The following is a 24,250-nucleotide window of genomic DNA, read 5'->3' on the forward strand; positions in this document are numbered from 1 at the left end:
GGGGTCGCTTCCCTCGCCCTCTCCCGCGGCCCCTCTCCTCCAGCCCCCAGCCCCACCCCCAGCCCTCCCCGGCGTCCCGGCCCCGGCCGGCCGCGCTCCTTCACTGGCGCCCTCGCCTCGCCAGGGGGCACCCTCGATCTGCCGGAAAACGCCACCATTTTCAATGGCCCTGGAGCATCTCCAAGCTTCAGCCGGCCGCCCGACTCCAGGCTTGTCAGTGAAGAATCGGGGCCAGGATCGCCGCGGAGCCGTGCCCACCTCCGACCCCGCTCCCCGGCCGGGCGTTGCCCCCCCCAACCCCGAGGGTGGGCACGGCTGCCCCTGCGCCTGCCCCGCGCGCGCCCCTGCCCCCTGCCCCTCGCCTCTGCCCCGCGGGCCGTCGGGCCCGGGGGCGGCCCGGGCAGGGGGTGGGGGGGTGTAGGGGTGGTGGTGGTGAGGGGACCGTGGCAGGAGCGAGAGACGGGCCGAGGAGAGAGGACGGGCTGACAAGCTGGCGAGAGGGCGAAGGAGCTGGGGGAGAAGGAGGGAAGGGATTCGTCGGAGTAACTTTCCAGAAAAACAGTCAACGTGTAGCAGGAGTGACTCCAAGAGGGGAAAAAAAGTTCAGTTACCACGTCGAACCAGAGGACTCGCAAAGTATTTTTCAAATGGGCTCGGCTTTTCCTGTGCCTGTTTAAAACATTAAAATCGTGCAGCAAAAGAGGCTGCGTGCGCTGGTCCCTCCCTCCCCCACCCGGGCCCGAGACGTCATGGGAGGGAGGTATAAAATTTCAGCAGAGAGAAATAGAGAAAGCAGTGTGTGTGCATGTGTGTGTGAGAGAGGGAGAGGAGCGAGAGGGAGAGGAGAGGGAGAGAGAGAGAGGGAGAAGGAGAGGGAGAAGCAGCAGGGAGAGGAAGGGAGGGAAGCAGAAAGCCAAGGCCAAGGGAATGAGCAAGAGAGGGGAGAGATAGGGGAAGAAGCCTGAGAAAGAAGGAATAACAGCTTTCCGGAGCAGGCGTGCAGGGACCTGGCTGCTATTTTCTTTTTCTTCTCCTTTTTATTTTTGTAAAGAGAAGCAGGGAACAGAAGCAATGGCCGAGGGAGAAGACAAGCCGAGGTGCTGGTGACCTTGGGCGTCCAAGTGGATTATTGGGGCTGCTCTCCAGGGGCCTGTCCTCCCTGCCTTCCAATTGCACATACCCCCACTTCCCAGCCAATGAAGACGAGAGGCAGCGTGAACAAAGTCATTTAGAAAGCCCCCGAGGAAGTGTAAACAAAAGAGAAAGCATGAATGGTGTGCCCGAGAGACAAGCGTGCCCTGCGCTGCCCCCACCTTTAGCGGGGCCAGCCCAGCCCAGCCCTGCCTCTCCCCACCTACTCACTGGCTATCTGACTTTTTTTTAAACATTTTTCCCCCTTTTCTTTTCCATTCTCTTTTCTTATCCTCCTTCAGGGCAAGGCGAGGATTTTGATTTTGGGACCCAGCCATGGTCCTCCTGCTCCTTCTTTAAAATACCCACTTTCTCCCCATCGCCAAGCGGCATTTGGCAATATCAGATATCCGCTCTATTTATTTTTACCTAAGGAAAAACTCCAGCTCCCTTCCCACTCCCAGCTGCCTTGCCACCCCTCCCAGCCCTCTGCTTGCCCTCCACCTGGCCTGCTGGGAGTCAGAGCCCCGCAGAACCTGTTTAGACACATGGAGAAGAGACCCAGAGCTCCAAGGCACACAGTCGGCGTCTTCGCGCTCAGGGTTGCCAGTGCTTCCTGGAAGTCCTGAAGCTCTCGCAGTGCAGTGAGTTCATGCACCTTCTTGCCAAGCCTCAGTCTTCGGGATCTAGGGAGGCCGCCTGGTTTTCCTCCCTCCTTCTGCACGACTGCTGGGGTCTCCTCCTCGCCGGGCCTCGCAGCAGCGCCCCCCCCCCCCAGCCGCTCTCCCCAGCTTGCGCATGAAGATGCACTTGCAAAGGGCTCTGGTGGTCCTGGCCCTGCTGAACTTTGCCACGGTCAGCCTCTCTCTGTCCACTTGCACCACCTTGGACTTTGGCCACATCAAGAAGAAGAGGGTGGAAGCCATTAGGGGACAGATCTTGAGCAAACTCCGGCTCACCAGTCCCCCCGAGCCATCGGTGATGACCCACGTCCCCTACCAGGTCCTGGCCCTTTACAACAGCACCCGGGAGCTGCTGGAGGAGATGCAGGGGGAGAGGGAGGACAGCTGCACTCAGGAAAACACCGAGTCGGAGTATTATGCCAAAGAAATCCATAAATTCGACATGATCCAGGGGCTGGCGGAGCACAGTAAGTCCAAATTCTCGCTGGGGTGTCTGCTCCAGAGGGTCTGAACTGCAGGAGGGTGTCCCACAGAGAGGGGCCGAGCGGTGGCCTCTGAGCCGGGGGAGGGGGGTGCCCTGGGTTCACCCACACCCAGGCTCAGGAGGTGCGAGGCACAGCTGGGGCCTGGGTGGGTGGGTGGGGAGGGAGACAGAGCTGGGGGTTGGGGGCTTGGCTTCTGGGAGGCCGGGAGCCCTGGGGTCGAGTGGCTTGCTGAACTCGCATCACAACCTGGACTGGTTTTACTTTGGAATTACCTTGTGCTGTCCGGTTAACCTCTGTGTGCTGGCACGTGTGACGGGCTAGGTAACTGTGAGTGGACGGGTGCCACGGAGGGCCAGGGCCAGCTCTCTTGAAAGCCCTTCTGGGTCCACGAGTCTGGAGACCTGGGTCTTCTCCCCTGTTTCGCAACTCGCTGTGACACGTCTGTGGTTTAGTTTTTCCAGTTCTTGGGAAAAAGAGGATACCTACCCCAGATTCATGTCTGTCAAGCTTTTCCAAGCCCAGGCAAGGGGCAGCCTCTTGCTGTTCAGGCCCGTCGGTCAGTGCCACACACGTGACCCACGTGAGCCGTGAGCACGGTTGCACCTCTGTTCACACGTACATGTGCTTTCGGGCTTTGTACAGTAGACAGAGTCATGGGCTCAAAATGGGCGGCTTCCAGGCCTGTGGACACGGGGAGAGCAGGGTTGTGGCTCTGGACGTGTCGATGATTGCTGGCCGCCCTTCTGTGTCTGCGTGTCACGGGAAGAGTGGGTGGGAGGTGTGGCTGTGGGTGCAGAGAGGACATGTGTCTGGGAGTGTGTCCTCCCAGGAGGCTCCCGTCTGTGCTGAGAATCTGGGAGGCTTCTGGGTGAGATGTCTCTGTGTGTGTTTGTACACGTGTGGGAGTCATGTGTGTTTACTGAACGGACATTTAAAAAACCTCAATACGAGAGAAAGAGAGAGAGAGAGATTTGGCAGATGTTGAGAAACTGACAGCCCGAGAAGGAGGAATGTGAGCCACTCTGGGCCAGGGACTCTGGGAGCAGCTCTGTTTGCTTTTCCTACCAGCAGGTGTCCTCGCCACCCCAACTACCTCTTCTTCTCAGGCTCACCTGGCCAGTGGGGAGTAGGGGCGGGAGGGTGGAAGGGAGCGGGCAGAGTGAGGGGGGTCAGGGGTTGAAAGGAACCCGGCTGAAGAGAAGGAAGAGGTGGTGGGTGGATGGAGCAGCTCTAGCTGAAGGTGGAAAAGGCCCTACTGGGAGCGGGCCCAGGCCAGCTCCAGGAGCCCGTGGTTCCTGGCGAGGGGTTCCCACTCCGTTTCCTGTGGCTGCCTGGAGCGCCTTGCCTTAGGATGTGGCTACCGTGTAGGGCGGAAGCCGGAGTAGGAGGCAGAGCCGGTACAGTACAGTCACAAGGCGCTCTCCCTGGCATCCTCCAGGTGGGGCTGGCTCAGGGTCTGCTGGGGGCCTACAGGTCCCAGAGGCACCAGCACCAGGATGGCTGAAACCCCCCCAACCCCTGGGCAACCACCAAGTCAGGACGCAGTGGCCACGAATATGGACAGCTGAGGCCTACAGGAGAGGTCTGGAGAGAGTCCAGGATGAGGGAGAAGGGCTCGGACCTCAATGATCCGGGTCAGGAGGTGGAGTCCCAGGGAGGAGGGATGCTGAGTCACTAGGGGCCCGTCCAGTCTGGAATCCCGAGCAGAGAATGAATGGGCCAGATGCAGGCAAGGGCATACAGGTGCCAGTGGACATCGATTTTGTACAGAGACTCAGGGCACATATAGTGGGCAGCCCTGGGGAAAGCCAGGGCAAGGGCACACGGATGCTTGGCAGCTTAGCTGGTGGCACCAGTGCCTTGCAACTGGGGCGGGTGGGGGTGGCCCTGGGGCCGCAGAGCCTGGTCAGGCTGGGGGCAAATCTGGCCCAGGAAGCAAGATGCTGTATGAGATCTTGGGGAGGAGCCAGGGCCCCGTGGGACACGGGTGATGCTGTGGAGGCTTGCAGGTGCAAACAGGAAGCAGGCCCAGACTCTCTGCAGCTGTTGGAGGTGACACAGAGGCGGAGCAGACATGGCTTGGGCCCACCCTGCAGCTGGTCAGATGCCGAGCCAGCCCCAGAGAGGCAGATGCAGAAGACACACTAATTAAAAGGAGGCAGTGGGCAGATGCTGAGCAGGAGCAGAAAGGCATCCTCAGAGGCTTAGCCTAAGGGAAGCCTGTCCTGAGCTCATGAGGGATGGCCAGCAGGGGCACGGGTTCTGTGGCAGGACGCTGGCAGGGTCTGGGGGCCAGAGCTTCTGGGGAAGTGATGAGATCGCGTTCCCTTCCACATTTCGTCACTGCCAGTCTGCTTCTGTACCCAGTGGGCAGGCACTCAGCGGGAAGTGACAGCAGGAGGTGGCTCAGGGAGATAGGGGAGCCTGGAGAGCAAAATGTGGCAAGGAGTAATTTCCAGGGGGGCAGGGGAAAGGGCAAAGGGGAGAGAGCCCATCCTCTGGCTCCGTCCTCTTAGATAGGAACCCCGATTCTCTACCTTACAGATGAGGAACCGGAAACATGTATCAGTGAAGTAATTTGCCTCAAAGAGCAGGGACTCTAACCTAGACATTCTGCCGGCAGAATGCATGTTGTTAGGCACTAATGCCGGTGTGTAAAATAAACATTTCAGGCCCCACGTTTAACCTTAAGGCTTCAATAGGACTTTGACTTACAATATGAATAAATCACATATTGGACCAAAGCAGGGGGTGGGGGGTGGGCAGGAGCTATTGGTAACCCTGGGGGCAGATCGCACAGGGCCAACTGGGTGTGTTCTTTCTGAGCTCTGCCTGTTGTTTTGGCCAGGAGACTCATACCACCGCAGATGTTCTCCCAAATTCAACAGAAGGGTTTTCTTTATCTAATGAAGAGCCTTAAGCTGGTTAAGCAGCCACACCAGGTGGCATTGGACCGGTCACCTCTCTGAGCCCAGTTTTCTCATCTGTGAAGTCAGAGATAATCTCCACATGCTCTTGCAGCTGAAACAATTTTGTGTATATATCTGGGATGATTCAACAGTCTCCGCACGGAAGGCAAGCCTCTGTAAATCCTTTTATAATTCACCGGGAGCTGGCTGTGTAGAGACTCCCTCTGACACCCGTGGCGGGGAAAGACACAGCCTTCTCCATTCCTTTGTCATCCTTGTTATCAAGATAACAGTGTGGGTGTCATTTTAACTTCTGGCCTGTAATTATCCATGGCTGGCGGGAGACTCTTGTTTCCATCCGAGGCTGGTGCGAAGACAGCCAGCAAACCCAGAGATCCTGAGCAAAGAGAAAACTTGATATGTTGGCCTTTCTTTCCTGGAGGCTACATTTAGATTGTGTTCATTCTGAAAATCAGAAGACCTTTCGTATCCCAAGAACTCATTCGTTCTCAGTGCCAATGCCCTCTGCACGCTAGGTCAGTGTTTCTCCAAGAACAGTCCAGGGGCTATGTGAGTGGGAAACATGTGGCTTCCCAGGCCCAACCTCACCCTTACAGAATCAGAATCTGTGGGTGGGGTCCGCTTCTTAAGCCCACTGAAGCTTACGACTCACTCAGTGTACTGGGGCAAAACCTTTCCTTAAGGGGCTGCAAACACAAGTGCCCACAGAGGCTAGACAGTTAATGCAAAGGATCCGGAAGAAAAGCCTCAGCGCCAGCACCATGACAAAGCGCACGGGGCACTTGGCCTTGGGGTTGAGGAGAGAATAGGGTGTGTAGGAGGCCAATGGGGGGGTGGGGGGAGCCGGAAGCGCCCACACCCTGGTCAAAGAAGGCACCCACTGCTCAGTTCCTGCTGATTTCCAAATTTGGGAATGTGGGTCCTGCTTCACTAGACCTTGCCGTTTCCCAGAAGCGCAGAAAACCTGGCTCTTTTTGTGAAATTTCCCACCTTTAACCTGGGCTTAAAATATTGATGGGCTTCTAATTCAAAATTTTTTTAAATGATGCATTGGCCAAACTGCATGTCTAATACATTTTAAAGGTCAACCTATTTAAAGATTAAATCACTGAAGTGTCGTTTCTCAAACTTCCAGAACATCTGGAAGCCATGGTACCCTTTGCAGAGCACTATAAACTGTGGTTCTCAACCCTGGCTACGCATTAGAATCATCTGGAGATCTTTAAAGAAAAGAAAGAAAGCGGGGGGGGGGGGGGAGGAGGGGGGGAAGCTCTGGACCCACCCACTCCAAGGTAATCATCTGTTTTTAAGGCTCTCCAGGTGATTCTAATGTGCAGCTGGGGTGAAGAAGCAGCTCCTCACTGGTGTGTGCATGCTGCCATTGGGAGCAGCAGGATTTTACAGGCAGAAAGGATGCATGTAAGCAAAGGCACATCTAGGAGCCCTGGTGGCTGAAAACATTTTAAGAGGCATGGTCGAAACATAGTCAGCCGTTTCCACAGTTTTTCGTGAAGACTCTACATGAATATTCTTTGCTTATATTTCTCTCCCTATAGCAAAAAAGAGAAAATGGCCTCCACAGATATATATATTTTTTGCATAGTGGAAAAAGTTGGCCCTAATGTAATTTTCAAGGTGGACCCTCTAGTCCAGCTCTCAATAATACTAGCTTCCTGCAGCTGCATGGCCTACCCCCAGAACTGAGCAGGAACGGGCTGTTGCTTGGGCCTGTGTTGGAACTGTAGGCCCACTCCATGGAAGCTTTCATTTTGTCAGTGAACCTGTGCCTCCACTATTTGATCTCTTAGTGCCCCCCAACTTCCAGAGGCTCCACTTTAAGAAGAGAGGGGTGATCAGAAGACCTGGGTTCAAATACCACCTCTGCCACCCACTAGTTGCATGACCTTGGGGAAGTCAATCACTCTTCTCCTTTGTAAAATGGTCAATTTGACTTATTCTCATTCTCCTCAAGGATTGTTAGAGGGTCAGATGAGTTAGGAAAAGCTCCGTGAAATGTAAGGTGGTGTTATTACAGTTTGTTTATTTACACTCTCGTTCCACCAATTATTTAAAACATCATCATTATTCCATGGATTTAATTACCAAGAAGATTATATTTACATTTTCTTTTCTCTTCTAGGCAGTTCTGTTGTAATCACTAATGATTGTACGTTTGAGCTTTATTTGCTACTGTCAATTTGCTTGCATCAACTATGTGTGGCCCTGGTCAAGACCTCTCTGGACATCGGTTTCTTCATCTGAAGAGGGTTGCACTAGATGACCCCTAATGTCCCTTCTAACTCTGCTAGAAATTTGTAGGTCCCAGTGATTAAAAAAAAAGAAGAAGAAGAAGAAGGAAGAAAGAAAGAAAAAGAAAAAGAAATAACGCTTCCCAGGGAGCCTGGGTGGCTCAGTCGGTTGAGCATCCAACCCTTGGTTTTGGCTTAGGTCGTGATCTCAGGGTCCCTGAGATCGAGCCCCGCATCAGACTCCGCGCTCAGCACAGAGTCGGCTTGGGATTCTCGCCCCCCACCCCCTCCATCTGCCCCTCCCCCTGCTTGTGCGTTCTCTCTCAAATAAATAAATAAAATGTTTCTGTTTTTTTTTTTAAAGAAGATCCTTCGCACCTCCTTCTTGAAATCTCCTTGAAGTTCCCACCAAGAGGAGTCCGTCTGAGGGAACAGCTATCTGACTGATGGGCTGGGAGCAACAAAAGAGGGATGGTTATAAGAGTGTCCTGAAGACCATCTTAGCTCCTCAGTGTCCCCATGTCCTGGCCTCCCGCGGTCCTGACCCCCCCTGACTCTGCTTACGGGCACGTGCTGTTTTCCATTCCATTTTCCTTTCCACAGCAACACGGACACACCCCACTCCCTCTTTCAGCAGTTACTGGAGGGACTGTTCTAACTGAAGCCGCATCGATGACAGCTCCTTCAGGGAGCAAGCGTGTCGGTGCTCGAGAGGGTTGCCAGTCCGCGCGCTTATCCGTGTCCAGAGCCTTCCAGACTGGCAAGCTGAACAATTAAATTGCTATCACTGATGCCTCCTTCTGGTTCTGTCTGACACGGTTTAGGGAATAGTTGGCAGTATTTGTGTTTTGAAGCCAGTTATTAATCAGGGCTTCGTTAGCCGGCATTCACACATTTGTTTTCCTAACATCTGTTCCATTAATTTTCTAAGAATCAGTGTCAGGCCCACCAGATGGCAATTTCCAGAAACACTCACTCATCCTTTCCTAAAGATCAGTAGCGCATTTGCTTATTTCCAGGCCTCCGATCCTTCCCGCCTTGTCCGTGACTTCCTACACCATCCCTCGGGGTGATTATGAGCTCATTCCAGCCGTGTCCATTATGTGTGGAATCTGGGTGTCTGAGCTTGAATTTCAAGTTCTGGCTATTGTTACCATTTGTGTAGAAAGTTTTTCTCTGGGTGTCAATGCTGCTCCGACCTTGAGGTTGTGAAGTGTACAGGAGAAAAAGACAGGAGCTTTCTTTTCTCTTTGGGCACTGAGGTGTGGCAAAGAACATCTGCGGCCGTGGGTCCTGTGGACAGGGGTGAAGAGGCCAGCAGGGTGACAGGGGCTGGTATAGCATGGGCTGTCAAGGACAGAAACCCTTAGAAAAGAGCCACTAGGGATGGCCAAGCTCTGTCTGAAGAAACGTCTGTGGGTCTACCAGGCTTGAGATGTGGGCTCTTTGCCATAGCGATGCTGCCTCAGTGGGTCTAAAACACAGTGTTAATTATGTCACTGCCCTGCTCTAGCACCTTCCATGGCTCCCCACTGCTGATGGGATAAAATCCAGCCTCTCGGTCTGACATTTCAGCCTCCCCATGGGGAGGCCCCAGTCGGCTGTCCTGACCTCGTCTTGCGGGGCCCTCACCTGGTTGCTTCAGGTCGTCTTGTACACATGCACCTCCTCCCCTCCCTGCTGTGTTTCCTGCAGTCCTTCCATGGAAAATCCCTCCCTCTCCATCCTCAAACCCTTTCCTCCCGCAGGACCCAGATCAAATGGTACCTCTTTGCATCACGTGCGCCCTGCTGTCTCCCTACTCTGATCGGATTGCAGCAACTCCTGGGCTTCTCCAAAGGCCCTCAGCACTTTCCTGCTGGTTCCATTATGTGGGTCTTTGTATTGATATCCTCCCCTGGACCTGAATCTCCTTGAAGGCAGGGGCACGGCTCTTCATTTTTGCTTCCCATTGTCAGCACTGTGCTTGGCACACCTGTATGGGCTCAATACACATGTAATAAATGAACGAATGCCTGAAGGAACGAGCGCATGAATGGGTCAAACAGCTGTGAGACGATTAAACTACTCGGGGGACTTGCCGCGATCTTTTGAGCCTTATGTTTTCTAAAAGAGCAGGAAAGCAGGCTGGAGAGCCTGCCGGGCTGGGATGTTGAGGCCATGGGAGGAGGGGTGATTGTCTTTGACTGGCCAGTCATTGGCGCCATGTCCTGGAGCTTCCGGGTCTCCCTGCTCCTGGCTCAGGCCTGTGTGTGATTCCAGGGCCACCAAGATCTACCTCTGTCCCTACCTTTAGGCCTGAGGCCTTGTCGAGCCTCTAGGGAGGTCATGGATGGGACCTTGGCCTCCTGGCGAGTGTCCGTGGGCAGCACATTGGCTCCTATGGGTCTCACTCACACTGCCCCTCTCCCCGCTTGCTTGATCTCCTAGATGAGCTGGCCGTCTGCCCCAAAGGAATCACCTCCAAGGTTTTCCGCTTCAACGTGTCCTCAGTGGAGAAAAATGGAACCAACCTGTTCCGAGCAGAATTCCGAGTCTTGCGGGTGCCCAACCCCAGCTCCAAGCGCAGCGAGCAGAGGATCGAGCTCTTCCAGGTGAGCGCCTCCCGGAACAGAAGCCACACAAATGGGAGAGCCAGCTCCTCTACCATTTTGGGCCTCCCCTGCCCGCAGAGATCAGCAGACCTGGTTGTGAATCCCACCTTCTGGGACTCTCTCCATCTGTGTCTGTCCTGGAGAGGGTGAAGCGTTAACTGAGGGGCTTGCAGGAGCCTTCAGGAATTTTTAGTTTCCCGTTGCTCTCCTCACCCGGCCTCCTGCACTGTGACCGGGGCCGCGGTGCTTGTTCTGGCCCGGGGTACTTAATCCTCTCTCTGCCCTCTAGATACTCCGGCCCGATGAGCACATTGCCAAACAGCGCTATATCGGCGGCAAGAATCTGCCCACACGGGGCACCGCCGAGTGGCTGTCCTTTGATGTCACTGACACTGTGCGTGAGTGGCTCTTGAGAAGAGGTAGGTTGACTCTTAGTCTGAGCGTTTTGGAACGCACCTCAAGGTCCCTTGGTGGTTCACGATATAGAAGGAACAGGACAAAACTAGAGGAGTCACAGATCTGGGTTCAAACCCTAGCTTTGCCACTGGCTCACTGTGTCCTCCATTCATTCACTCAACCCACATTTATGGAAATGCTCCCTCAGCCAGGCCGGGCTTGGGGGGGCGGATACAGCAGTGAACAAGACCGGGGAGGTCCGTTTCCCATGGGGCTATCGTTCCGATGGGAGAGACACACAGTAACCAAGAAAACAGACTGATGAGTGGGAACTTCAGGGATGAGCACAAGACATCGGAAGAGGACCCTGCGGCAGTGACGGGTGGGGTCCGGCACACGGTGCTCAGGGAGGCTCTCTGCCTGCGGGAATGTGTGCACTGAGTCCGAGGGATGAGAAGGGCCAGCGTGTGAAGGTGAGAATAAGGATGTGCTGGGCAGAGGAGGTGGGGAGGCGCAGGCCCCCCAGGCGGTAGCAGGTGTGATTTGATCTGACAGCGGCATGCAGGCTGATGGTCTAGAATGGAGTGAGCTGGGTGCCAGAGGTAGCTGGGGCCCTATGACTTAGGACCTGTAAGGCCATGGTCAGGTTTGAGGACCTATTCCATGTGTGATGAGAAACCCTGCAGTATTATAAGCAGGGATGGGATATGGAGTGAGGTGATTTGGTTTGTATCTCTAAAAGACCCCTCTGGGGGCGCCTGGGTGGCTCAGGTGGTGGAGCATCTGTCTGCCTTGGGCTCAGGTTATGATCCCAGGGTCCTGGGTCAAGCCCCATGTTGGGCTCCCTGCTCAGCAGGGTGTCTGCTTCGCCTTCTCCCTCTGCTCCTCCCCTCTGCCCCCACTCATACTCTCCTGTGTGCTCTCTTTCTCTCTCAAATAAATAAAATCTTAAAAAAAAAAAAAAGACCCCTCTGGTTGCCATGAAGTCAAAGGAAGGAGCCGGAAAACCAGCTAGGGGCCACCGCAGCCGCCCGGATGAGAGCAGTGGGGGCTTGTGCTTGGGCTGGGGCGGTAGCCGTGGGCGTGGAGATGATAGGGCTTTGTTGTCTGTCTCTGTTCCTGCCCTTCTTTACTCGGGGGTACTGCCCGGACTGATGCTCGGTGGGGAGGGAGTGCCTGTGGTGGGCCCATCTGTTCCTTCTCCCCGTCTTGCCCAGAATTTTATTCTGTCATCAGCTGCCGTGGGGGCACAGTCCATCCACATGCTGATGTCCAGAGTCCCTGGAGCAGGTGGGTCCTTTCTTGTCCTTGATATTTTGGGAAACTTGTCCTGGTGTTTTGGTGTTAAAGCACTAAGGCCTGGCCTACATGATGTTTTAAATTTAAGTAATGGTCAACAGTTCCTATTTTTCAAGTCAGGAGATTTCACATAAAACCTGGACTTCTGGATTTTCTAGAAAAATTGGACGATTTCCCGGTGACGATCCATGGGAGATGAGTAGGGGCCACCTCCTGAGGTGGGGCCCGCCTTCTTCACGTCCCCATAGGCTCTCCAGTCCCTGCTGTTCCCCCAAGAGTGAGGCTGGCAGTCCCCATTGAGCATGATCCGCTGGCTTGCTTTGCTCACTTATGTGACCTGCCCGGGGTCGGGAGGCATCTGAGTCTGCCAACCCTCATCCCGGCCGAGCCGGCTGATCATGGGCTGGAGGTCCTGCCTCAACTCCAGGGTTACCCGGGAATTCTGTCCCATCTCCCCTACTGAGCACAAAGGCAAAAGCCTAGGAGCACCCACGGGACCGGGATGTGCCTTCGGCAGCACAGTTGGGAATTCTGACTCAGACGGCACTCCGCCTAGAGCCTGACATGGCTGCAGAAAGGAAAGGCTGGGGAAATTCATCTCTTAGCTTCTCTGTCTGATCTTGATCAGCTCCACCTGGATTTCTTTGAAGCCCTGGGCACTTGAAGGAGTTCTTATTTTCCCAGCTGCAGAGCTCAATGAGAAGTTTGCGCTGAGAATGATTTCCATCTTCCTTGAGACATCAAAAAGATAATTTCGTAATAAAACCTGTGGGTCCCCCACCCACCATCCCCACTGCTGCCAATTCTGAGGTTAGTTCTTCATTGGAACCTTCAGTTCCTAGTTAGGCAGATGCTTCCCACCCCTTGCACAGGGGAATCCCACACAGACCTTTACTTATGCAGAGCTCGTGAGTCTCCTCAGAGTTCGTGGCCCCGAACTAGGCAGCAGATGGACTCCAAATGGTGCAGTTGGTGGTGTGGACTGATGGGGAAACCGAGTCACATGTCTGGTCTTGTATTCATTCAGCAAACATCTGAGAGCCTCCTGTGCACCAGCATGCCAGCCTGCCTTCTGGGTCCCAGAACTGTCTGGAGCCCTACCCAGAGTTAGGGGACCCAGGTCCTCATACCCTTGTGCTGCTTCTCCTCATGGTCTGCACTTTCTCCCCGTACAGAGCCAGACACCCCCTAGCGGCCCGGGGAGGGAGCGCAGCCAGCATCACAGCGCAGGAGAGCCGGGACACTGGGAAAACCCAGGCGCCTTCCCTGGTGGTCTCTGTTGCCCCCTCTTTGTCCCTCTTTGTCTCTAACAGTTAGGGGTGTGGCTCAGGCATCAGGTGTTTGAATCTTGGCTCTCCCCACTTACTGGCTGGGTACCTTGGGCAAGCCATTGAATTCTCTAAGCCTCATTGAATGAGTTACAGCACGTAAAGTCTTAGAGCGGCGCTTAACACGTAATGCTCAACAAATGCTGGTGACTATTGCCGTCACTGAGTCTTCTACCTACACAGAGCCTGTTGGCCAAGCCAGGCCGCCATCTCACACTACCACCTGTCCCCTAACCCTAACTGTCCCCAACACGTGTCTGCACCTTGACTTTCTTTCTATTTTTTTTTTTTTTTTTGAGATTTATTTATTTATTTGAGGCGGGGGGAAGGGGGAGAGAGAGAGAGAGAGATCACACACACACATGAGCATGCACAGGGGAAGGAGCAGAGAGAGAATATTCAAGCAGATTCCTGCCGAGTGTGGAGCCCGTGTGGGGCTCGATCTCACAGCCCGTGAGATCAGGATCTGAACCAAAACCAAGAGTCAGACACTCAACCGACTGAGCCACCCAGGTGCCCTTGCACCTTGACTTTCTAACTCACAGAATCACAGAACTTGTCCATACCAGGACAAGTCCCTTGGCCTCGCTTGAGCCCTTCTGGGTAATAGGAAGTACACTCTGCAGCCCTTTTCAGCCACCCCGGTTCATTCTTTCAATGGCCTTCAACCAGGAAGAAGATACTCCCCTGACTCCGTCTCTTTTTACTTCTTGTTCTCTGGCTGGGCATCGGCTTCCTTGTTATCATAGCCCCCTCGCTCCCCACCAAAGCTAACCTTCTGGAACCGAAATCTTCAAGCTCAGCAAGCATCAGTGTGTCCTAGAGGCTGCCCTGGTTTGGAGGAGGACGGATGAGACTGAGTTCTGGAGTTTATGGAAGAAGGGATCCTGGCCTGCTTAATGGTGACCAGAACCCCTGGGCTTGAGGCATTCTGTGCGTGAGAAGGGTGCTGAGCTGGCTTGCAAAACTCTGGGGTTTTCCCTGATGACACCAGATTTCAAGATGACCTCAGGTTGGTCCCAGGGCTGGATGCTCACACAGAACGAGGGTGGCCCGGGGCACAGTAAATCGATCAGCTTGCTGAGATGCTGATCCTGAAGCCAGAAGGGTCCTTTCCTCATGACCTTTCCCACAGCACAGATTGCTGCTGCCTCTGGGTCATCAGAGCTTCCCTAGCTGAGTCTGACCCACCAGAATTGACATGATACCAGACCCTTCCTAGTTTCCCTGCACAAAACTTCTGGATTCAGTTCAAATGTGTCTCTTCTTATTCCTCCTTTTCTCCCTCCACTTTACTCGACCCGTTTTACTAATTTCCTTGCTTCCCCAATTTTAGTAAAACGCAAACACCACCAATAGGAGAAAGGGCCCCAGCTGGCCTTCTTGCACCAGAGAATCTGTCAGCAAACCCTGGCATCTCCACATTTCCTCCTGCTGGTTCTCTCCGAGCTCGTGTCATCCGGGCCCTTGGCCCTTGGCCATCTCCTCCGGCCTGTGCTCTGATTTCACAACGGTCTTCCTGAGTGGCTCGTTTTCCCCCAGTGAGCCATCCACGTCTCCAGCTTCCCCATTAACTGAACAGGGATTCCCAGAGAAGAAACTTCCAAGTAACTTTGACCTCATTCTGTCCTTATCCCTTAAGAAAATATGGCCAAACGTAACTGTGATTTTCATTTTCTGTCCTCTGGAAACTACCACTCCATTTACACCCATAGTCATGGCCCTGGCGGAGAGGCTGGCATCTTCCCCATAGACGGATTTGGCTGTTTGTCTGCCGGTGACCTTGCCTCTAGCATTGCTTCCTGACTTCTAATCCTATGGCTCAGACTCTGCCATCTTCCTTCCATCTGGTGGAATTCGTGGCCTTTTGAATCACAGCTTCTCTGCTCCAAAGTTCTTCAGTGAGCCCCCTTCCCTGGCCTCTCCCGGTTCCTCCCCTGCTTCCCATTTCATCCTGCCTCAGCAGCTTGGCTCGGGTATCTCCTCTCCCAACAAACACCTAGGTAGTGTGGTGGTTGTTTTTCTTCCTTCTTGTGCCCTCATTCTTTTGTCCTCACGTAGGCAGGTGACAGTTTTTTTCCCAATACCATCCTTTGAAAATAGATGACTATGAATATTCTCCTTTGGGACGCCTGGGTGGTGCAGTTGGTTAGGCGTCCAACTCTTGGTTTCGGCTCAGGTCGTGATCTCAGGGTCCTGAGATCGAGCCCCTCATCGGGCTCCACGCTCAGCAGAGTCTGCTTGAGATTCTCTCTCTCCCTCTTCTTCTGCCCCTCCCCCCGCTCGCACACACGCGCCCACACTTGCTCTCTCTCGAATAAATAAATCTTCTAAAAAAAAGGAAAATTCTCCTTTATAATGCCCCTTAATTTGTGCCTTTATCCGGTTATTCATACGTAACAGAAACACCTGCAGTATGGTAACACGTGTGGAGGTCCACTCGAGCTTTGGCACCTTCTGTCTCCTGTGTCCCTCAGCATTACTCAGCTCCTGTGACTGCCTGTGGGAGCAGAGGCCCTGGCCAACCGTGCACGGTGATGGGCACGCTTCCCCATCACATAAAGAATGTTCTCACTGATTCCACGTCTTGTTTTGCAGAGTCCAACTTAGGTCTGGAAATCAGCATTCACTGTCCATGTCACACCTTTCAGCCCAATGGAGACATCCTGGAAAACATTCATGAGGTGATGGAAATCAAATTCAAAGGTAACAAAATGGATGGTATACAGTAGGTGGAGGGCGGTTGATGAGGCAAGACAGAACAGGAGACCCCAACCAGGCCCCAAGAAAAGCAACCGAACTCCCTCACGGAGACGGCCAACTATTTTATACTGGAGTAATTCTGCTTTGCTCTAAAGGCAAGGCGTGTGACTTTCAGTTGATAGAGTATGTTAGCATCTGGAAGACAGTGTAACCTTGGGAAGAGTGGTGCATCATGGAGGCCAACGGGTCTGCCTCTCTGAGCTCAGTCACTAAAACGGAGATGAGAATACAACTTTCGGAGGGTTATCATGCAAATTAAATGAGATAACAAATGTAAAACACAGTGCCACAAATGCTCAACAAATAGTCGTCTTCCCCTTCCCTAAAAAAAAGGAACTGCAGTGACCAGGAATACAGGTGTCCTGACTCCTGAACTTTCCAGATGTTACAGAGGCCACGGGATCCCCACCCAGGAGTCATCTGGGTTTGAATGACTGCTTTGGGGCTCAGGGTATTTGTGTTAAGATGGAGAAATAGTTGAGAGTCTTTTCTGGTTTTCCAGTCTGTTTCTAAGACGCTCAATCTCTGGACAGTCTCTGGATTTCAGGGATGTTCTCTTTCCTTGAATAGTCCCATTTTGGATAACTGAGGCACACCCAAAGCCAGGTGGTTCCTCAAGATCAAACCAAGCACGCCAGAGCATGAGGTCAGAGGCTTGTCTGGGAAGAGGTGCCCCCTCTCTTGGCTGCCAGCCCTGGGCAGACCTCTTACCCTTCGTGGGCCTGACTTCAGGCCCCCCCTTTTTTTTTAAAGCCAAGCATTTGACGTCCTAATCACAGAACCTCAGAGCTCAGAAGACCTTTGGGGTCCTTAGCTACAGGCCAGGTCAGGACGAAATCCTCCCACTCTGTAAATAGTTATCTTGTTCATAAAGATTCTCAGAAAAGGGAATTTTAGATCCAGGCCTCCCATTTGTCTGACGGTCCTAGTGCGCCTTCGTGGGGTCCAAGTCCCTTCCGTCACTGTGTAAATTAAGCTCCTCGTGTTCCTGCCCTTGGTGGAGATGGACAACAGCAGGCAATTGCCTGTCACAAAATAGATCTCCTTTAGTTGAGACTCGGTCTAATTCAGTCCTCAGTCTTGTCCTTTCCAGATGAAATAGGAGGGTCTCCCCACCAGCCGCAGAGTTTGTGTGCTAAATCTGTGGATCACATTCCTTGGTATCTTCTCTGAGTGTTACAGTGGAAACACCTTGAAACTACTCTCGCATGTGCCCGTTAATGATTAAGCAAGCAATCTAGCTCCTCCGGCTCCCATTAAAGGCATCTTAAACCGAGACGCCTCACATTATAGGGAGGACTTCGGGGCTTTCTTGACCAATTCAGAGCATACGAGGAAACTCACACCCCAAGATTCTAAGTCTCGGAATCTAAACGGACAGCCCAAAGCAATGTGTTAGCTAGCTGCCTGGGGTGTTTCACGGAAGCTTCTTGGCCCCGAGATCCCAGGAAGCATCTGGGAAGGGCTCTCTGCTCTCTGGACGACTTAGACGCTGGAGTCATGAGGGGATCCGACCCCAGGTGTCTTGTGCGTTCCTCTCCCTGGTCTTCTCCTTCCGCTTCCTGCAGCCTGACATGAGCGTGATGCCTTGCCCTTGCAGGGCCGTGACGGGGTGCCACAGGAAGCCCGCCTCCACTCTGCCCTCCTCAGACAGGAGATTGTCCTCCTTCTTCCCCTCTGCAGGTGTGGACAGTGAGGATGATCATGGCCGTGGGGATCTAGGGCGCCTCAAGAAGCAGAAGGACCACCACAACCCTCACCTCATCCTCATGATGATTCCCCCGCACCGGCTGGACAACCCAGGCCAGGGCGGGCAGAGGAAGAAGCGGGCCCTGGACACCAATTACTGCTTCCGGTGAGCTTGGGCCCACTCACGACCGTCAACTCCTGAGGCAGCATTTACTGTATGCCTTCAGGGGCTCAGTCCCCAGGCCGAAGCTGTGCCAACTGGGGGGGTCCTGGATGCTAGTCACAACCATCTCCAGGAAAGAAGATCTAAAAGCTCTTACTCACGTCTTCCTGTTTTTCTGGAAGCCCCCATTTTTCCACAGCCCAGCTCTGTGAGGGCCTGGCTGAAGCAAATGAGGAGGAGAGTGTTGCTAAGACAGTTTGGATCGCAGAGACTTGGCCGAAGCCTCTCTGTAGTTATTGTGTTTTGTAAAGTACTTCTACGGTGTGTTTTTGTGTGGGGCAGATGAATGCAGAACTTCCTTTGTTTTTTGTGTATTTGAATTCTAGTTGGTTAACATATAGTGTCATACTGGTTTCCGTAGAATTTAGTGATTCATCACTTCCATACGACACGCAGTGCTCATCATACAAGTGCTCTCCTTAATGCCCATCCCCCATCTAGCCCATCCCCCACCTGCCTCCCTCCAGCAACCCTCAGTTTGTTCTCTATCGTGAAGAGTCTCTCATGATTGGCTTCCCTCTCTCTCTCTTTTTCCCTTCCTTCCCATATGTTCATCTGTTTTGTTTCCTGAATTCCACATATGAGTGACATCATATGGTGTCTTTCTCTGACTATTTCCCTTAGCCTAATACTCTCTAGCTCCAACCATGTCATTGTAAGTGGCAAGCTTTCATTCCTTTTGATGGCTGAGTAACATTCCACTGTATAGATACACCACATCTTCTTTAGACGTTCATCTGTCGATGGGCACTTGGGCTCTCTCCACAGTTTGGCTGTTGTTGATAATGCTGCTGTAAACATCAAGGTGCACGTGCCCCTTCAAATCTGTATTTTGTATCCTTCGGATAAATACCTAGTTGTACCATTGCGGGGTCGTAGGGTAATTCTATTTTTAACTTTCTGAGGAACCTCCATACTGTTTTCCAGAGGGGCTGCACCAGTTGAATGCAGGGCTTCCCATGAAAGAAGTGCTCAGGTCCCTGTGAACTGTCCAAGGATGCTCCTGGGTGAGGGGAAATAGGGCAGTCTCCACGTGCCAGGGAGATTCGAGCTGGAGAAATTAATGAACTAATTCGGAAGTGGTAGGTAGCCACTGTGAAGAGAGAAAAAGAAAGAGCCTCTTCTCTTATTTAGTTTAGTTCCTCATTTATGAGAGGGCAGGGATGATAAAGCACACACAGCAGTTACTTAAAGGTAGAAAATGACCACATCTACGAGAAGGTCCGAAGGATAGAGTGCTTTAAGAATCTGGAGCAACAAGTTCATCTGTGGATGCAGGGAAGGCTTCAGAAGGGTGCAGATGAGTGAGGTTTGGGCATGTAGGGATGAGGCGGGAGGAAGGAAGGAACACGAATCGGTCAGTTTGGCTGGAGAAGGGGATGCCTGAACGGAGCTGGGGAGAATGAATTAGGAAATTTTTAGACCTAAAACCATGTCTTATAAGGAGCAACTGAGTGCACTAGGGAGGTCGAGGTTGAAGGTGTAGTAGAGGTAATGTAGTTGGCCGCCAACTGTCGGAAGGCTGGCCTGTAGGCTCGTTCTGTATGGCTCATAATCAGTTAGGAATGGATGCTCTTGGCCGCAGGGAACAGTGGCCTAAACCACAGAGGATTTCTTGTTCACAAGAAGCCTGTAGCAGCAGGCTCAGGGTTGGTCTGGCTGCCTAATTATGCCATTGGGAATACAGGCTCTCCCTCCGCAGTCTGCCACGCTTAGTACGTTGGCTTGCTTTTCATCTTCTTGCTTAGGGTCAACGGTGACTGCTAACGCTCCAGGTAGCCTGTGTTCATGACAAGAAGAAGGGGGATGAGGCAGAGCTGGTGGCTTTCCTCTTCCATCTGTGACTTCTATAAAGAATCAACTGTTTTTGCCAGAATTTGCCCTTACCCCCTGCATACTTCTCCTTATGTCTGATTGGTCATCGCTGGCTTACATGACCACCCCTCCCTGCAAGAGAGGCCAGGAAAATGAGTATCTGGTGGTCTAGACTTTGTAATGGGAGGTGGCAAGGGAGAAGGGAGGTAGGAATGGCTTTTGAATAGACAGATAACCGGAATGTTTGCCATGGTTCACCCATGGAACCTACAAGAAGCCAGATTTTGGAAGTAGTAAGTTCTAGGTCGCAGCAGACATTGACGTACAGGCTAGATGCCCACTTGGCAATGGTTATTGCCAAATGGATTTCTGCAGGGAACAGAATTGAAATGGCCTGATGATCACACTTGGGGTGAGTCACGAGTCTAACAGAAAGATACGCTTTGTTTTGATTCGACGGCCTCTAGATTTGGTCTAAGCAGTCTACTGTAGAATGTAAGCTGCATGAGCTTAGAGTTCATGTCTCGCTGCGTGCTCATTAGGAAGGTAACAATAAAACCACCCTCAACAAAGCTGAGCTGGCTAAGAACATTCAGTGCTTGGTTTTATGTGAAGCAATTCATGTCTCTGCTTTGATCTACGATATAAAAGGGGGCAGGACCACCTTTGCCTTTTTTCTCCTCCTTATGCGTCATCTGTATCTGCCTATTATGTTCTTGGGATCATGGTCTTCAACACAAGAAGATGCTTTTATGGTACATACTGCTCAATGCACTGGAACCTAGGATTCCATTGATTAGGGCCACCTCTTAGGATGACCAGGAAGGACTCCAGGTACAAATATGAGGGCCGTTGGTGAAGTTTTTCATATTGGTGGTTTCCTTCAGGTTGGTGGTCTATAAATGTTTTTTTGTTGTAGCAATTTGGAGGAGAACTGCTGTGTGCGCCCTCTCTACATTGACTTCCGACAAGATCTGGGCTGGAAATGGGTCCATGAACCTAAGGGCTACTACGCCAACTTCTGCTCCGGCCCTTGCCCCTACCTCCGCAGCGCGGACACAACCCACAGCACGGTATGGAGCGGTGCTCACGCCATGTGGGACACATTCACACGAATGCATGAGGACTGAATGGTGAATGAGGGAATGATGATCCGGTGCGAGTAAAATCCCTTTGCTGAAGGTTCTGATCTTGGCACCCTGGCCCGACTCTACTTTGCCACATTCTGCCCTTTAAAATTTCCTCCACGGTTTCAACCAGCCTTTTTATTTGTTCTGTCAAGCTTTTGTGCCATTCTGGAAATTAACTCACTGTCCCAGCACACCCTATAGGTCAGAGATGTGCGCACACAGCTAGCAAGGGATGTTGGGGCAGAAAGGCTTCTGCCATTGGCGGAAGGACTCTGGGAATTCCAGCCTCTTGGATATAGAAAAGACATTCTGAAAGACCATGCAAAGCACACAGAAGCAGCTAATACGAAACAATGGGAAGAGAAGGGGAGCGAGGGGGGGGGGGGGAAGTCAGGCCTCTGAAACTCACTTGCCTTTCTTTCCCTCAAGGGGACTCAGAAATAGGGCAGCCATTTGTGAAACATGGCTCCTGACAGCTCACCCTTAACTGCCTGCTGTCTGGGGCCGCACACTCTGGCGCTTACTAAATGGCCCAAAGCAGCGTTCAATGGGATCAGTTCTCACCGAAGCGACCAGTTAGAGCTAGCAAAACCAGTAGAGGAGTGTTTCTTAACAGCAGAGAATATTTCATGATCTGTTTAAAGTTGCCCATTAGTTGTTCTCAGCTTACCCTGATAATGCTCACTCGAGTACGGGTGTTTACCCAAACCGAAAGAGCAGCCCCCAGAACATGCGAGAGGGCTCTGGGCCTGAGGCTTGGCCTGCCGCCCTCTAAGTGACCTGTCCTCCCCAGGTGCTGGGACTGTACAACACTCTGAATCCTGAAGCCTCTGCCTCACCTTGCTGTGTGCCCCAGGACTTGGAGCCCCTGACCATCCTGTACTATGTTGGGAGGACCCCCAAGGTGGAACAGCTGTCTAACATGGTGGTCAAGTCCTGTAAGTGTAGCTGAGACCCTGCCTGCGACAGAGAGAGAGGACAGAGGACTGCCACCGCCTGACCGCCTGCTCCTCGGGAAACACAAAGGCAACAGACCTCACCTAGAGGCCTGGAGCCCCCAACCTTCGGCTCCAGGCAGATGGCTGAGACGGAAGTTCCCTTTTGGGACATTTCTCCTTCGTGCTGGCTCTGAGAATCACTGTGGTACAGAAAGTGTGGGTTTGGTTAGGGGAAGGCCCAATTCTTCAGAACACACAGATCTTCTGTGACGTAGTTGGAGGTGGTGGGGACAGAGGAAGAGGGGTAGCAAGCCGACACGGGACGCATCACGCGGCAATGGACCTGCGGTACCCTAGGGAGGAGGAAGGGCAGAGAACGGCCGGGACAGCGCCAGGCCAGAAGACACTTCTGAGGTCAGATGTGCTCAGCGCTGCCCCACGCCTGCTCTAGGGAATCGGGATTACATTATACAAGGCAAGCATTTTCCTTCAGACAGGTTGCCTAGACAAAGTCCCAGAATTGTATCTCCTACTACCTGGATTAAGGACGAATCTGTTATTTTGGCAAATTGTCCTCTCAACATCAGTCAACAGCACCAAGGGTCATTACAGGGAGAAAAATCCAGGGAAGGTAGTTCCCGGGCCGTCAACTCTATGGGGCCATCTGGATACGCTGAACTCAGAAGCAGAGGGTGGGAATGAACACTCTCCTGTCTGCCCTCTGGGTCCCTCCTCTCGCCTTCTTCCTCAATCGTATTTCCCCTCGGACATCTGGCTAGACACCTTCCAGGTCCGGGCGCACATATTTGGATTTGGGGTCTGTGCAGTCTTGGGGCATTAGGGATCCCCTCACCCCAGACCCTGTGTCCATCTGGTGTTCCTGGAAGCAGGTGCTAGGACGGGGTGAGGCGTGCGGGGAGGTCGCACATGCGCCACACGATGACTTGGCCCCAGACACGTAGACTGAGCTATAAAGACAAATACAAATATTACTCTCAAAATCTTTGTATGAATAAATATTTTTGGGGAATATTGGATCATTTCATCTTCTGGAAGATTGTCTCTAGAACAGTAAAAGCCTATTCTAAGGTGTAAGTCTGACTGGATAAATATCCTTGATTACTCTTTTCTTAATCCCACGTTCATGTCTACTAACCAGAGGTCACTGGTACCTGGGGCAGAGAGTCTCGAACAGCGAATGTATTGCTTAGTGTGAGTACCCTGGACAGTGGGACGCTGTCCTGCCTTCTGCCATTTGAGAAGACTGAACTGTTTGTGTTCCCTTCCTTCTTGTGGAGTATTTTGTTCTCAGACACACAGAGGCAGTGGCTCAGATTTGCAGAAAGTTGTATGAATTTGCCCTACATTTAACTCTGGGCAAAAATCATTTGGGGTGAACCCTTGCCTGTGGAAATGTGTTTGTTTGTACATGCCCTCTAAGTTACGAACATCATCATTTTTGAAAATTTAATCTCACCCTCCCAATCAGTTGAGAATTAGAGAAACTGTCTGTGGTAAATGGCCGAAGAATATGAGGCTAATTCTGTTACCGGGGTAAACTTGCCAGGAACCCCTTTGTCAGTGATTTGGGGATGGGAGAGGGCGAGGAAGTACAATCCCATAGTTCTTGTTTGCGGGCGCAGATCCCAGAGCAATGCAGAATTCTGTGATATTAATGTCCACCTGAAGCAACCATCTGCAATGCATGAGGAACCATTTAGCAGCTCCCAAAAAAACACGTTCCTCTATTGAGATCACCTTACCATTGGTGAAAAAGTCTATCTGAAGCTAAAATTTGCAGGTTGAAGTGTGTGTGTGTGTGTGTGTGTGTGTGTGTGTGTGTGTGTGTGTGTGTGTGTGTGTGTGTGTGTGTGTGTGCTTGCTCCTTCTGGAATTCTCCCGAATTGAATTCCTGAGTTTGGTCAAGACTTTCTTTCCTGCTTTGTCCATGCCCAGCCAATTCTAAGAGCTTCTCTCTCAGGCTTCATCCCCTGTGGCACCCATTTACTTCCAATGTACTTGGGGGGCTGTATCCCTGCCCTAAAATCATGGCTGCTGGGACTGTGGCCCATCTTACCCAAGGGAGCTAGCGGGCCCAGAGAGGGGATGCAGTGTGCCCAGCCCTTTGGCCATGGGCCAGTGCTATCCTAAGCTGCAGAGTCTCTTCACTTGTGGCAGCTATTCTCAAGTTTCAGTGGGCACGAGAAACACCCAAGTGTTTATCTGAACATAATAAAAAAAATAAATAAAAAGCGATTTTAAAAAATGTACAATTTCAGGCTATAGCTCTAGAGATATCTTCAGGCCTGGGGAAGGTCCAGGCTGCCGAAAAGCTACATTTTGAGCAGCAGTGTCTTCTATCTGACATCACTGGGTCCTTCCTCAAGGCTTAGTTAGGAAAGAAGGGAATAATCTTTTTGACCCCAGAATAAACCTTCCTTCTTATCCAACCTCATAGGACATCACTAAAACGTTGGCCTGTGGCTCATCCTAATGAAGCAAGGCAATGAGTTATGTTTCCTGAAGTATCCCAAAAAAAACAGAACACACTGTGATTCCAAATGTCCTTTTTATATGAGAGCTCTATTCTTATCTTT

At 52.2% G+C, this 24,250-nt stretch overlaps 1 protein-coding gene across 2 annotated transcripts; it reads left to right on the plus strand.

Moving 5' to 3' along the window:
* The first annotated feature begins 556 nt into the window (after positions 1 to 556).
* On the plus strand, positions 557 to 23,473 carry TGFB3 (transforming growth factor beta 3). Of its 2 annotated transcripts, XM_028101495.2 has the most exons (8): positions 559 to 1,775; positions 2,134 to 2,281; positions 9,909 to 10,072; positions 10,362 to 10,491; positions 15,694 to 15,801; positions 17,542 to 17,713; positions 20,505 to 20,658; positions 21,509 to 23,473. In XM_028101495.2, the coding sequence occupies exons 2-8, from the start codon at positions 2,176 to 2,178 to the stop codon at positions 21,665 to 21,667; spliced, it is 993 nt and encodes a 330-aa protein (XP_027957296.1). In that variant the 5' UTR covers positions 559 to 1,775; positions 2,134 to 2,175; the 3' UTR covers positions 21,668 to 23,473. The 2 variants fall into 2 exon arrangements, with proteins under 2 accessions (XP_027957291.1, XP_027957296.1); XM_028101490.2 differs by having other exon boundaries at positions 557 to 2,281.
* The last annotated feature ends 777 nt before the right edge of the window (positions 23,474 to 24,250 follow it).

The sequence above is a fragment of the Eumetopias jubatus genome, unplaced genomic scaffold (assembly GCF_037043125.1).
Source record: "Eumetopias jubatus isolate StellerSeaLion01/CBP00866 unplaced genomic scaffold, mEumJub1_p1.0 scaffold_7, whole genome shotgun sequence".
NCBI lineage: Eukaryota > Metazoa > Chordata > Mammalia > Carnivora > Otariidae > Eumetopias > Eumetopias jubatus.